A 16211-nucleotide genomic window follows, 5' to 3' on the forward strand; every position below is an offset into this window, starting at 1 on the left:
TGCGCGAGCGAGATAGCAGCACATTTAATCACAGCATTTGTGACAGCCAGCCACTAGCATTGGTGGGGGAGGAGAAAAAACAAAACCAAAAAACACTCACAAAAAGCAGGGCAGCAAAGTAATCAACACGCTGCGCTGTCGACGTCGCCTTTTTGGTGGGGGCGCCAAATACTCGAACAACAACAGCAGCAACAACAAGAACTGAGTGCGCACTGCGTTGCGCCGTCGCTAAACGCAATCGAATCAGAAATAGCCGTCGCCAAACGCGCGCTTCGTGTTAACGAACGTCGCCGTCGTCATCGTCATCGTCAGCGTCGTGTTTCAAGTCCAACTCTCGTCAAAAGACAGCAAGCAGCAGCAACAATAACAACAACAACAAGAACAGCAAGCAACAGCAACAGAGCCGCCAACGCAGCTTCCAGGGCGCCCAGCTCCAGAAAAGCAGACAAAACGAAACGAAACGAAACGTGCGCGTCGCTGCCACCGCGCTTTGAACTTCATTTTTTTGGTATCAATCAGCAGCGAACAGGCAGAGGAGCAGAGCGACGAACGCGAACGCATTGTTGTTGTTGCTGTTGTTGTTTGTGTCTGATTCTTGACTGAATCAGTTTGACAGCCGACGCAGCAGTCGCCGCAGCAGCGCAGCAGCAGAAGAAGCGACCCGAGACTGAGAAGAAGCGGCAGCAGCAGCAGCAGCAGCAGCAGCGCCGCAGCCAGTGACGACACGGCAACGCCGACACATTCATTCGCTGTTCGACTCTCAAACGAGTAACGACGGAATCCGGATGAACCGCACTAAGCACGAAAGCCAGAAAGAAACCAAAACATACGCACGCACACGTACATACACAAACAAACAAACAAGCACACACACACACACACACATTGACAAATAAAAGCGAGCGAATTGTGTGCGACGCGTGTTCGAAAAGCAACTAAAACAAATTCAATTATTTTAATCGGAACGCCATTTATAAAAGAAAAAGTGTGATAAAAAAAATGAAAATGAAATGCATAATTTAATAAAAGTTAATTTATAAACAAATTAGTTACAACAACAACAACTACACACACACATGCATCATATCTAGTCAAAATTCACAAGCGAGAAGAGATTAACAATGAAATGCGCGTCAAATGTTTAATTAAGACTGATTACAACAACAACAACAACAAAAACAACAGCAACAACAAGTAAAGAAACAAAAACAAATTACAACAAAACAAACAAACAACAAATGGTTCAACAAAAGTATACGTAAAACAACAAAAACAAAAACAAATTAAATATATTTATTAATAAAACTAAAAGCTACGGAAAATAAAATACAAAATCTATATACATATATTAAACAATATTTTGCTCACCAAAAAAACGAAAAACTTAAAAATAAAAATACAAAAATTTAAAAACAAATCAACAAATTTCAAACGAAGTATACGATTCAAATGCAATTATTAATGTAAAACTAAAACAACATAAATTTTTCTGTCTGCCATATGAAATAATTATAAATATATTAACAAATAAAATTAAATAAATAAATATAGATATATATATATATATTACACTATTTAACACACAAGTTATACGTAGCTGAAAACGCTAAAAAATACCAAGTGCAAAATATAAATAAACAAACAACAAAATATTATTATTACAACACATATTACATATTGTGTCAAATTACCGATATAAGTTAACAAAAATAAAAACCCAAAAAATTCAGTGAAATTATTAATTAAAATTTAGAGCAAACACAAAATCCGTCAAAATTCAGCAAAATTTGAAAATGTTACACGAGGCGCTGATGCTCGAGATCTACAGACAGGCGCTAAATGCCGGGTAAGCCAGAGATTGAATATATAATTTTTAAATAAGAAAAAATAATTATTAAAATTATTATTGCATACAATTAAGTGCAAGGCTAATGCAAATGCATTTAGCTATATAGAATATAATAAAAACAAAAGAAAAAACAAATCTAAAATATTATGTTGATATATGTATGTATGATGTACATATGTATGTATATTTATCGGTTATTATATTAACGGCTAAAGAAATATCTCTAAAGACAACAAATAAATAGTTCATGTTCCATTATCATTATCATCAGTTATCATAATTATCAGTATTGATGATTTGATGATGAATAATAAGCAACTTGTGTAGATTGAATTAAGATTCTTTTTTTTTTTTAACAAAAGTAAATTTCCATTTGATGTAGTTGGGAACACAGTGAGATAATTGAATACATACATATACATGTACATACATATATATGTATGTTGCTAAAATAGTAATGCGACTACGCTCTAGTTGTTGTAGAGAGAATAACTTAGCCGTAAATTAACAAGATATGTTAGTCTTAATTTTCGTTAAAGTTAGTTGTTTAACATTTGCTCAATATAGTTAGAATAGGCAAATTTATATATTTAATATTATTTATATAAAATAGTTAAAATTTTATTGAATATATATCAAATCATTTGTACTTGAAAATGCCGGTACTTATACTTGTATGTGAAAAAAGAAAACGATTCAAATAAATTTTATAATTGTAAATTAAATCTTATAACATATTCAATGCTTAACATAAAATATTATTTTACTAATTGAATTTGATTGGTAATTACTAAATATTATGATAGTATGCTAGCATATGAAATAAGTGTAAATAAAATTGTTCAATGTCTAAGATATAATGTTACATTGATTGATTGACATATTGATTCAACTAACAATTGAATAGAATTTCAGTTAAACTTACTTTAATTTTGCTATAGAAACATTCATAGAGCTTCGTAGAGCTTATCATGATTTGTGGGAAATATTTGTTGAGCTATAGCTTTTTGATTTGTTAATATGTATGACTATATAATATAAGAGAGAGAGGAATAAAATAATACTAGAGTAAACTGAATATATATTGAGTTATTTGCAAAGATAAATTATTTTAAGAATGACAATTAATGAATATTTTCAATAAGCTGCTTAAAGCTAACTAGAAATAATATATATATTTATCAATTACCAAAGTTGTTTATATATATTTAGTGTAACTGAATTTCCTTAAATTATCTCTATTAAAATTTAAAGCCAGATCAAAACTGTTTACAAAAACCGAATTAGAGACATGTCAAAATCTTTATTGACTTCCAAACTGGTTTTCATTAAGGCAGCGCACAAATAGCAATCGACTAATTAGCCTTTAGTCCCAAAACTGGATCCATATAAATAATGAAATGAAATGTATTACCTAGGAATTGAAATTGAGAATTATTTTTGAGTGTGACGAATATGTGAGACTTTTTGATGCTCTCTGCTCGTCGTTGCCATCGTCGCAGCCAACACCTGTCGTTATAAATTGTCAACTCGCCCCGATATATAGGCCATATATCATGAAACACCCACCCAGACCATATGCCGACTATAAAGCAAGGCAAGAAATTGATTTATAAACCAAATATCAGGCGATAAATAGCGCTCTCTCTATATATATATACTAGAGACTATATAGTATAGAGTGAGTTGGGCCAACTAAATGCTCAATCGCTCAAATATCGCACGCAATTATCGCTGGCTAAACGTTTGCCATAGGCTTTGTGATTAAACTCGTTTCGAGATACATATTTTGAATAAATCGGAGCGCCAAACGAGTTTCGCTTCAGCACAGAAGTCGACTTCAGCCGTCGTTGCTTTTGTTTGCGCCTCTCTTGTTCTTCGAATGTTTTGGAAAATTGGAAAATGCGAAATGAATAAATCATGCAAAGCAAATTCGACGAGCCAAAATAGTGGAAATTATAAAATTCATATGCCTTACGTGGGCGTCGCTGTATCTGTATCTTTAGCTGGTAGATGTATGTATCTCCATCTCTCACTCTCTCTCCCTCTCTCTTTGGCTGTATCTTTTTGCCAGTGTACGCGCCTATTACTGCCAAGATTTATGCGCACAGTTTGCAGTTAGCTTGTGGGGCCGAGGGGGCCATTTAGTAATGTTTAGTTTTTGCATTAGTCATGCGTGCATGGAAAAGTATCTAACAGATACAAAAGTATCTGCAGCCAGCATTTAGCACAGATCAAACCCGTCAATCTGCCTGACTTGTGTCTCTCTCTCTCTCTGTGTGTGTATTTGATTATTAATGAGACAATTCCCGCTTGTAATTAACTGCATTTCAGTCGCTGCCTATAAATCATTTTGATTTAAGCTTCATCAAATAACAAGATTGCATATTATGATAGCTGCAGTCCGTGGAAAACTTGTAGCTGAGGTATTTTATTTACTTCAATCTCAGCTCGCCATCTGTAAATCCAATTAGCAATTTGCGCACAGCTAAACGTGGCCATGTGTATTGGGTATCCAAGCGAAAGCGGCTTCGATTCGGGGAGAATCAAATTACGATATTATATAAAAAGTAGCAGGAAAAGGCCGCAATGCATCATTGCTAAATAGTATAGAGATATATGTTAGTTGATGTCGGCACTGCTTGACATTGGGCAAAAGCCCATCAATATTATTGCACCCAGAGTTGCGAGTGAAGCAACAACAACCAGAATTTCTGGATTTATTGGACGCTATCCATCAATGAGTTTTACCACAATCGATAGCTTGATAAAATGTTTATTGTGTTGGACAACTTAATGCTGGCAGAATTGAGTGATCGTTCCACCATAAGTCAGTGAGTAGCACAAAGACACCAAAAATTCATGGAGAAAAGCTTACGAATTCTTGGTGACTTGGGCAGAATACTGGAATAATAGAAGGTTTAAAAAGCGAAACTAAAGAATGATAAATAAATATGAATTTTCAGAATAAGTTGCACTAAGTAAACACTAAATAATAGGAAAGTTGAATTAAAAAATAACGAATGATAAATAAATTTGGAATTTGGGTATAAGTCAAATAACTAAAATATTTTATTTTATCTTTAACTTTAATAAAAATAATTTGTATTTATGCTGATTATTAGGCGGAAATTGATATGTATGATAGGATATGATATATATTATATGAGTAAAAAAGTATAAAAAATGTTGATTAAATGATATAATTTAATATACAATAATATAATATAAACATATATTTATAATTTTAAATAATAAAAATGTATAATATATATTAAAAAAAGCACTTTAAGCTTTACTAAAACTTTATAAAATATATATTTATTTAACTTATTGGATATTCTTTCCTTGAGAATTTTAAGATTTATATATTTTTTTAATTTTATGTTTTCATATATTTATTATTTTCATATATCTATCAGTGATTGTATATATATTTTTTCATAATAATTATTTTATAATATTTCTTTTTATATTTGTAGTCATATAATTATTCATTTTAAATACAAATATTTATATATATTTTGATTTATGTTAATTAATATTTATTTTTTACATATTTACATATATTATACATGTTAATATTTATGGTATACGATTTTTTTATACATATTTACTTTGATCATTTAAAAATCGTAATTTTTTAATAAATTACTTTATATAGTATGTATATCTATCATTCTGTACGTCCCATTAAATTACGTTCCTAAATTAGCACGTTTCTCACTCGTAAGTCTTCACATATTTATGGCTTGCTTCGAGACCTTTAGGTATTAAAACAGAGCTGCCAACTTGTTGCAGTTGGAGTGAATAGAGTGAATGCATTATCTTAGTTATCTTATGCTACAGCTGCATAGTTTGTGCTGCTGAGATGATCAACAGCTGATTCATATTTCGCTATAAATATTCTTAATGTCATGCAGTGACTCAGATATGATTTTATAATTCACCTGTCAATCAATAATTAACATGAATCCAATTTACCCATTCGCTCATCAGTCAAGTCGAGAGCTTTGCCATTTCCGGCAAATTCAACAACTTGGCAAGTCAGCAGCTCTAAGCGCCTAAGCCACGCCCACACGCACACACACACACAAAGCGAACAACAAAATAATGTTCATAAAATTGCCATCAACATTTTACAACTTTTGTGCTTAGCATAAAAAAATAATTTGAATATGTGTAAAAATTGAGGAAATCAAATCTAAGGCAAAGTTTATAAATGCAAAAGATAAATAAAAATATATAAATATCTAGATATATTTATGTATAGTCTATGTATGTAGTTAAGCATGTGCCTTTTGCAGATTTATAAGTCGATGCAGAGCAATAAAACTTTGTTAGCTATTTATGCATATTAGGCGGAGCAGGAGGAAGCGGACGGAGGGGCGGGAGTTTGGCCAACTTAATTTATGCAAAATATGTGGAATGGCTTTTGTGGCTCGCTTTGTCGTCAATTTTATGGGCCGCCCTCTGCGGTTCGGCGAAATGAGTAGAAGATGAAACCGATCTTAGATGACGAAAGATCTGTTGATAATCGCGATGATGAGCTCCGATCATAATTCACGCTTTGGCTGTCTCGAATTAAACGCCATTGTTCCAAAATAAATTTAACCGATTTTTAACGATTTTTACGAGCAAAACTTGTCAGCCGCATGGCGTCGCAGGGGGGAGAGGGGGCGGCTGTCAGTTGAAACAGCTGCGAACAGTTTCGTTTTGGTTTATGGATTTGAATAACAAATGAAATGTTGACATATGTTTCATATTGTTGCCATTGTTGTGCCGCTAGATTTTTATAGCTAGCTGCCCCGGCCCAGCCCCCACTCCCCGTGAGTATCAAATGCATTTGGATTTATATAACTCGCATATATAGATTGGGAGCAGTCAAGATCTCTCGAAAGCTGAACGATGATCGAATGGCAAGCTTTCACTAATGATCTACGATCGAGTGGATCGACAGCAAGGCAGAAAGATCGGACGGAGAGGAGTGGAGAATAGAGGCATTGTTAGCTTATGCAAATGGGAAAGCAATCAATGATTAATGCCATCTCTTTCTATCGCACACGCTAATGAGATGATTATATAATTGAGGGCGGGGAAAGTTCTTGGGCCAATTACAGAGAGAGACAGGCAGATAGAGAGAGAGAGAGGGAGAGACACAGAGTGCTTGCCATTTTGATTACACACAAAATGGCATTCCCGGCCATTAAAAGTGAGCTGATCACTCAGCGAGTTTGACTGCTGTATAACAAGTGGATCACATGATCAGTGAGCACTGATCAATGATCTCTGATCACTAATCTCTGATTGTCGACTGTCGATCAATGATCAATGAGCCTTCATTGCGTTGCCTAATTTCTGAACATTTCGTATAATTAGCACAATTTAAAGCTGTTGATTGATTAATGCTCTGTAGTGAGAGTGAATGAGACACGGAGAGAGAGAGAGAGAGAGAGAGAGAGAGAGAGAGAGACAGGAACAGAGTGCGGAACGATGGAATTGATGATCATTTGCTTTGGCTGAGATCGCATTTGTTTTATGATCAATTAATTTTATGCTCTTTTTATTTCACTGTGACTCTGGCGGGCTTTCTCTTTCTATTTATATGCATAGTATCAAACTGTTATACTAGATAAATTTATTAAAAATATGTATTACATTTGGCTACACTTGAATACGTTTAAATGGAACTGCATTTGTTATATTTATGCCTCATTAGCTAGTATCTTAAGATCAATAATTATCATGATTTCCTTTAGATCTGGGTAGAACATTCTTCTACTCCTGTCCTTACTCTAGTTGTCAGGCTTATAATACCCAACTTCAGCCAAATTGAGAGCAACTTCTTACCTAAATTGAAACAAATTGATAATTGAAATTTTAATGGCGTCTGCCGTCATTCCATACGTATTCTCCATTCGATTTCTATGTGCAATCCTTATTTCAATATTCCCCCCTCTCTCTTCTATCGTTGCAGTGCCCTGCCCACAGCACGTCCACGTTCCACGGAATCGGCGAATTCCAGCGAGCGCTGCCCTTCGCACGACTCCAATTCCTCGGACAACGGTGGCCAGCGGGACGCGGGGAACATGTCGGGGGGCGTGCTGCCGGTGGTGCCCACCACAATGCACTCAACATTCCCAGCGGTGCCGCAGTCGCTGACCGCCCAGCCCTCCTCGATGGAGGCCTACCTGCACATGGTAGCTGCCGCCGCGCAGCAATACGGCTTCCCGCTGGCGGCGGCCGCTGCGGCGGGTCCGCGGCTGCCGCTGCCGCTGCCCAGCGAGGCGGCGGCGCCATTCAAGCTGCCGCCACAAGCGTCGCCCACCGCCTCGAGCAGCAACTCGGAGGCGCTGGACTTTCGCACCAACCTGTATGCGCGCGCCGAGTCCGCGGAGCCAGTGGCCTCCGAGGAGGAGGAGGAGTTCGACGACAGCGCCAACAATCCGCTCGACCTGTCGGTGGGCACGCGCAAGCGCAGCCACGACGCTGAGAGTCCCGTTGGCCAGATTCAGGTGAAGAAGATGTTCAAGTCGGATAGCCCGCCCGCCAATGCGTCGCCAGCAGCGGCCGCAGCTCCACTGATGCCCGGCGTCAATCCCTACCTGGCCGCGGTGGCGGCGGCCAACATATTCCGGGCGGGGCAGTTCCCGGACTGGAATGGCAAGAACGACCTGGTGGTGGATCCGCTGGAGAAGATGTCGGACATTGTCAAGGGCGGGGCAGCTGGTGGCGGCTCCTCGGGGCTGCACAAGGAGAAGCAACAGAGCAAGGCGACGCCACCGGCAGCCGTTGCACCGCCGCCCAAGAGTCCCGCGAATCAAACGGGCTCGGGCAGCGGCAGCGGCTCCTCTGGCTCGAATAACACAGCCGGCGAGGGCGGCGGCGGCGGCGGTGGCAGTGGCGTGACCAAGGCGCGCCACAACATCTGGCAGTCGCACTGGCAGAACAAGGGCGTGGCCAGCTCGGTGTTCCGGTGCGTGTGGTGCAAGCAGAGCTTCCCCACACTCGAAGCGCTCACCACGCACATGAAGGACAGCAAGCACTGCGGCGTGAATGTGCCGCCCTTCGGCAACCTGCCCAGCAACCAGCCGCACCACCATTCCACTGGCTCGGGCCAGGCTGGCGGCCATCACCACCACCAGCAGCAGCACCACCATCAGCAGCAGCAGCAGCACCAGCAGCAGTCGCAGCAGCAGCAGCAGCAGCAGCGCAAGCAGTCGGCCAGTCAGGCGCCCTCGGCGAACGTGAAGAACGCGTTCCAGTACCGCGGCGATCCGCCCACGCCGCTGCCCCGCAAGCTGGTGCGCGGCCAGAACGTGTGGCTGGGCAAGGGCGTGGAGCAGGCGATGCAGATACTCAAGTGCATGCGCTGCGGGGAGAGCTTCCGGTCGCTGGGCGAGATGACCAAGCACATGCAGGAGACGCAGCACTACACGAACATACTCTCGCAGGAGCAGAGCATCTCCATCAAGTCGGGCAACGCGAACAACGACCACGGCAAGGACAGCGGGCAGAACAGCCTCAGCTCGGAGGAGTCGCGCACCCTGTCCGCCGTGCTCACCTGCAAGGTGTGCGACAAGGCGTTCAGCTCGCTGGGCGACCTCAGCAACCACATGGCCAAGAACAATCACTACGCGGAGCCTCTGCTGCAGTCGGCGGGCGCTCGGAAGCGGCCGGCGCCCAAGAAGCGGGAGAAGTCGCTGCCGGTGCGCAAGCTGCTCGAGCTGAAGGCCAATCCCGAGGAGCAGCCACTGGAGAAGCCCAAGCCGGAGAAGTCCGAGGCGGCGCTCTTCGCGGAGCGCATGCGTCAGTATATAACGGGCGTGAAGTCGCCCGAGGAAATCGCCAAAGCCGCCCAGCTGCTGGCCAAGAACAAGTCGCCCGAGCTGGAGCAGAAGAACGGGGGAGCCAATGCGGGTGCGGGCAGCGCCTCCGGTGGCGCAGGCAAGGCAGCTGCCGGCTCCTCCTCGGTGCTGAGCGCCATCGAGCAAATGTTCACCACCAGCTTCGATACGCCGCCGCGGCACGCCAGCCTGCCGGCGAGCAGCCCCTCGAACTCGTCCACCAAGAACACCTCACCGGTGGCCAGCAGCATCCTGAAGCGGCTGGGCATCGACGAGACGGTGGACTACAACAAGCCGCTGATCGACACCAGCGATCCCTACTATCAGCACTATCGCTACACGAGCAGCGAGCGCAGCGGCAGCGAGTGCAGCGCCGAGGCTAGGCCGCGCTTGGAGGCGCCAACGCCAGAGAAGCAGCAGCCGTCGTCGCAGCAGCAGCAGCAGTCGACATCGACATCTCAGTCGCAGTCGCAGTCGCAGTCGCAGTCAGTGGATGTGCCCATTAAACAGGAGCCAGAGTCGAGCCTTAAAATGGAAATCAAGTCTGAGTTGAGCGATGAGCCGCAGGATCTGGCCGCTGCTTCGCCTAAAATAGAAGCCGAGACGCCGTTGCTGAATGGCAACTGCAACAACAACAACAACAACAACAACAACAACAACAACAACAATAGCAGCAGCAACAACAACAACAATGGCAACTCACCCAAATCATCATCCGCTGCCGGCAGTCCGCAGTCGTCGCGTCTGCCGCTGCCGCCGCGCAGCCCAGCGGACAGCCAGCGCTCGGCCACGCCCAAATCGCCCGCCTCCAGCCACAAGTCGTACGACGGCGGCAGCGACAGCAACGCCAAGAAGTATCCCAGCGACTCGCTGAACGCCCTCTCCTCCATGTTCGATTCGCTCGGCAGCAGCGGCGCCGGCGGCGCCAGCGGCGCAGCCAATACGCGCGCCAAGCTGGCAGCGGCGGCGGCAGCGGCAGCAGCCGCTCAAGCCGGAGGCGATGCATCCGCGCCGGAGAACCTGAGCGCCAGCAACTCGCTGGCGGCGCTGCGCCAGTTCTGCGTGAAGAAAGAGAAGACCGCCTAAAGCGTGGGCACGCCAAGAATTTGCCACCGAAAATATTTTTTCGTTGTTTCGAACAAAATCAAGATTTTTTGTCAACCTTTTTGTTTGCCGCGCTTGGCCAGCCGCGGCGCCTCCCCTAGTCGGAGGCGTGGCGCGGCGGCAAGGTCAAGCGAGACTCTTCTTTGTACGCACTCAGCGAAGACCACAAATCAAGCCACACACACACACATATATATATATATATATAACTATATATGTATGCATATATACAGTCCATCACACGTATACATATATATATATATATATGTATATATTGCGAGATCGAAAGGACATTTCGACAAATCGCAGCGCGACGCGGCAGCGGCACAGACAGCCCCAGCCTGCCGCCCATCGAGCGCGCCACGCCCACGCAGCTTAGTCGAGAAATTAAGCCAACTTTTTCAAGGTAATTATCATTGGCATTGGTCATTATCATTGCTATAAATGTTGTATTTCTATGTATTTATATCTAAATCTTTCTCTCTCTCTCTCTCTCTCTCTCTCTCTGCTTGCAGAATCGTTTTCATCTGCGCCTCGTGACATCCTTGAAGGACTGCGGCACCTGTTTTGCTGCTGTGGGCGTGTTTCTCTATCTCTCTTTCTTTAATTGGCCCCATTGCCCAAGAATCAATTGAAATTTATGATGAAAATGTTTAAAATGTAATGAAAACGTGCAAGGAAAAGCCCTTGTCAGGGCTGCCAAATTCCTGGGCAAAGAGAATGAAATTGGAAAAAATAAGAAAAAATGAATCATTGTGATCAAAATAAACCGACTTTTATTGAATTTATAAAAATGGAAATCTTCTATTCATTTAAGGGTGGCTTTTGGTATTTATAGTGAAAATAAATTCGAATAGAGCTGCGATCTAAAAATTAAAGAGATCGAAGAAAAAACTTAGCAGAAAATAAATTGAAATTTAATTGATATAGAAAACTGAAAACAGGTATTTAGTATTTTACAATCTTTTTTTAATATTGAAAGAAAAATTTTAATTGAAAAAAACTTTTTTTCATATTGTTCTGAAACATTTTTATATTCAGTTTATTTCTCTTAGAAAAGGCATTCTCAAATGATTAGAGATTGGAGTAAATAATAGATTGATCTGCTATCAAATAAAGGATAAGGAACTTCGGAGGATGAAAATGCTTAGAATAGTTCTGAAAGAGTTGGAGTTAATTGACTGCAAATAATTTAGTAACACAAAACATAAGGTGTATTAAATTAAAACATTATATCTTTAAGAGAGAAAGAAGTAAATACTGATATATTTTCTAGGAACTATTAAAGTAAATATATATTAGACTTTCTCCAGGAAATATAAAATGAATTATATATATATCTGACTATGTGAATGAATAATACAATTAATTATATATATACATACATATCAATTATATAGCTGACTTCTCAATCTCTTCTCTCTGTATATTGAGTTGTTTTCATCCATTTGCACCAGCTCTGCAGTAGTTTCAGCAACCCCTAAATTTTTGACCTTTTCAGAGGAGAAAAGATGGCAGCGGTAAAAAAAAACATGGCAACTTAAGTACCATGACTTGTTTATCATGAATCATGACTTATATTTAAAAGAACATTAAGAGCAATACAATATAGATGTGTGTACAAAACAGCTACAGAAATACGGTAAAAATTCTAGAATATTTCAACAAAAGATTTAGTCTATTATTCGCACTACTTAACAATGTATTCCCTATATTTTAACCAATGAAAATCTTTTGAAATGGGGAAATTAAAGGAAGCTAAGAAAAAGAGCTTCTTCACGTTCGACTATTATTCACAGAGCAAGAATGAGTGCAGGTTAATAGGCGGGAATCATAGGTAAGGAACTACATTTACAGTTGAGAGTGGAGCACTTAATCCTAGTTGCGCCTTCTTGCGCCCCCTTTGATGGGCTTCTTCTCCTTCTCCACGGGTCGCTTGCCGCTCAGGAGCGAGGTGAGCATATCACTGAGATCGGGCACACCTGTGGGTATCTTGGGGAACTGAATGTTCTCGATCTCGCGCTTGGTTTCCGGGTCGTTGATGAGACGTGGCAGCAGCAGCATCAGGATGAGCGGCACCACCATCAGCAGCACCATTGGATTCAGCATGTAGTCCAGTATGTTCCACTGCTCCCGGATGCGGAAGTAACTGCGCGGCATGCCCGGCTCCAGCATCAGCGGATAGGGCAGCTTCACGACCTGCGACGGCCGCAGGTGGCTCAGCTTGCGTGCCCGAAACTTGCCATTGTGGGTAATATCGACGCGAACGGGCGGAAAGAATATGTCCGCGTGGTGGACGTACAGCACATGGCTGCCCGAGGGCACGCCGCTAATCCGGAAGCTGCCATCGGCCTGCACGAAGCCCAGATACTCGCCGCCGTTGAGCGCGAGGCTTATGTCGGCCGGCCAGCGCTCGGGGACGCTCACTGCTGGATTGAGCGGGTGGATCCTGCCCTCGATTGAGTAGAGAGCAGGGCCAGTAGCAGCAGCAGGAGCAGCAGCGACTTGCTTCGAATGCTCCACGGGCAGCGCATTGCTGGCGAGTGTGGAGACCATCAGAATAATTACAAATTTGTTCAACATTTTCGACATGTTTTCTAAAACGAATTGTGTGAGTCAGAAGGGATGATCTGCCTACAACTAAACTTGGGATTTATGAATATATAAAAGTAAAAACTCTCGAGATTTCAAAGTTTTTGACAGAAATGTATATGGATGGATGTCAACTAATGAAGTCCGATTAGATTTGAATCTTTAGCACTTTCATGACTCGACGACTTTAATTTATTTGTTTCAATGAACTCTGATATGTGGGACACTCTCAGCTGAACTCTGGCAAAATTTGTTAGTCATAAAAAAAACTCTTGATATTTTTACGACTGATTGACTGATGGACTGACTCAGTGACTTACTGATAGGGCATTGCCTAAACTGAATCATAAATGAATGCTAGAGTAAAGGCACTTCGATTAGGGGGTCAAAGTTTGCATCAGCTTGGCCACATTTTTATATGAAAATTCTGTGAGTTGTTTATGAGAGAAAAAATCAAATTATTTGACGTTGGCCAGAGAGAGTTAGCTCTACTTTAGTCTATAGTATATTTAACTTGTATTTATCATTAAATATATATCAATGCTAAAAGTTATATATAGTAAATTTAGATCATAGGCTTCGACTTCATTTGCATTCTTCAGACTTCACTTGCCACACTAAAATTTAAAATGATTATTCTGCAGCTCCATCTTGTTGCAACTCATTAATATGTATGCTCTGCCTGAGTCATTTGAATGACTGCCACGCCCACGCTCAATTAGAGCAGTCTCCGGCCAGCAGGCCGTCGCCTGCCCGACACGATCGTGACCAATGTGACTTGTGTTTGCTGATCATCGGCACATGTGAGGCTGAGGCCGCAGCAGAGGCCGATCCTCGCTGCACGGCGAGTGGCAGCCAAAGTAGCTGCCACAAATTTGCACTCGACTGCAACGTTCTCTGCTGCATGCGACGCGCTGTCGCTTCTGTGCCGCGCAGCCACAAATCCAAACCGAAATTGCCTCAACGCGCGCTCTACACGATTATGCGATAATTTCGATTTGCCAACTTGCAGCTTGCTGCTTGCAACTTGCAACATGTGCAATCAGTTGCTGTACGGCGCGAATGCTGGGCATTATGATTATCTGACTAAGGATGGCTACTTAAATGTTTACTTGATTTTAATTTATGTATAAAGAAAATTATGAAAAATGTATTTTCCCTTAACATATAATAACTATAGAATCTTATGAATGTTTTTAGAAGTCTAGAAAATCCTCCTTTTGTTAGTCTATTCGACTACATTGTATTAGCTGTTATCATACGTTTCTTTACGTATTTGGTGCCTTTTCCTGGTGTCTGATGATTTGATCTCTATGAATAGAATAATTTCATAACAAAGGATTTTTTTCTTAAAACATATGTAGAATTTTAAGTATATTTATTGAATTTTATTTAATATTCATATTCATATATTTGTATTGAAAATAATTAAGTTGTTTTCTTAATTTAACTTCAACTAAATAACTACATATTGATGAATTTAAACTAATATTAATATTAATAAATTATTTTTTCGCACATAATCATTATAATATAAATAAATCACATATGAAATAAATTATCTATATATTATGAATGACTCACACATAACAAACGTATATTTACTTTTCAGCTATGCTAAGGATCTTATTGCCTGCTAAACTCAACTAAAGCTTATATATCGTAGATCGTAGTACATGACTTACGCTCAGTTCTCGAGAGCTGCCGATTCGATGTCTTTGCTCTCTGTAGAGTATTTCATAGTCCATAAATATGCGCTCTTCTTCCTCAGTTTCGGTTGGGCCGCAAGTAGCGCTGAGATTTCAGCAAGTGCTCTTCGGCATTGCGCGACTCTCCAATAATTCTGCGCTGATTATTTCGGCTGCCGATGCGCCGAGAACGTAATCATCGTCATAATGGGCAACAGCGGCCGCATCATTACGATGATCGTCATCGCTGTGTCGTCATTATGGCAATTTCGTGGCCATCGTTTGATTTAGCGCCAGTTACGTTGGGCTGCAGTGGTTGCAGTGGTTCGCGCTGTGGTTCGCTCTGTGGTTGTTGCTGCTGCTGCTCCTAGTTGTTTGTATTTAAATTTTTTGTTGTAGCTGTAGCTGCGCCTCACGGGCTGCTGCCATGAAACTGAGTTGTTGGCTGCGCACAATTGACAGCCGAGGCGCATGAAAATTTAAATTATGGCTCCTTCATGCGCCCCAGCCATTCGCTATATGTGCTACCCACTTTGCTGAATGGAACCCGGCTACGAATGAGTCTTGGCATTTGCACTCCATTCAGCCAACAGATTAAGTTGCTGCGATCTCGATGGGTCTTCTTCTTCTTTTGGCAATCTGTTTTGCCATTTAGACCAAAAAGCGACACAAGGTTGGCCAATGAAATATTTAGCGCTTAGGCAATCGATAGTCTAGAGATATATTGGTATCTGATCTTGCATTGTGCTCAAGTCAACTTGAAGATCTCTGAGCTACTCTCTCAATAGAAGCGAAAAGTTGCGAAATGCAAATCTCATGCAAATTAATAGGGTATACCTGATATCTGATATCTGGTATTTGGTTTGTGGCATTTCCTGAGATTCGATCGAGGGATTCCATCTTCTATGAAATGAGCTTTCAAGGGAATACCGAAATGTGTTAAGATATGCGCAGAAGCCGTCAGCACGATGCAATGCAAAATGGGGCTCAGCTCTGGCCAGCAGTCGTTTGGGCCAATAATTTCAAGAATTGACACAAACTTAATAAATCACTCAGAGGACCCGGCCAATGTTGCGAGGGACAAGGACAAGAGCCTTGGCGAGCGAGTCGTGCCATACTTGTTGGCTGTCA

At 41.7% G+C, this 16211-nt stretch overlaps 2 protein-coding genes and 1 long non-coding RNA gene across 3 annotated transcripts; 1 reads left to right on the forward strand and 2 right to left on the reverse strand.

Annotated features, from left to right (window-relative positions):
• Positions 1-125: 125 nt before the first annotated feature.
• On the reverse strand, positions 126-1199 carry LOC149091910 (uncharacterized). Its single transcript, XR_016196505.1, has 2 exons — positions 1073-1199; positions 126-201 (listed from the first exon to the last, which is right to left on the reverse strand). It is a non-coding gene; the product is annotated as an uncharacterized LOC149091910 (long non-coding RNA).
• On the forward strand, positions 195-11594 carry tsh (teashirt). Its single transcript, XM_089257994.1, has 3 exons — positions 195-1846; positions 7827-11206; positions 11316-11594. Exons 1-2 carry the CDS (start codon positions 1794-1796, stop codon positions 10780-10782), a joined length of 3009 nt encoding a protein of 1002 aa, XP_089114120.1. The 5' UTR covers positions 195-1793; the 3' UTR covers positions 10783-11206; positions 11316-11594.
• Positions 11595-12572: 978 nt separating this feature from the next.
• On the reverse strand, positions 12573-13533 carry LOC115563849 (ER membrane protein complex subunit 7 homolog). The gene has a single exon (XM_030387479.2). The coding sequence runs from the start codon at positions 13390-13392 to the stop codon at positions 12679-12681; it is 714 nt and encodes a 237-aa protein (XP_030243339.1). The 5' UTR covers positions 13393-13533; the 3' UTR covers positions 12573-12678.
• Positions 13534-16211: the final 2678 nt, after the last annotated feature.

The sequence above is a fragment of the Drosophila navojoa genome, chromosome 3 (genome assembly GCF_054131105.1).
Source record: "Drosophila navojoa isolate 15081-1374.11 chromosome 3, UAZ_NAV_1.0, whole genome shotgun sequence".
Classification (NCBI taxonomy): Eukaryota; Metazoa; Arthropoda; class Insecta; order Diptera; family Drosophilidae; genus Drosophila; species Drosophila navojoa.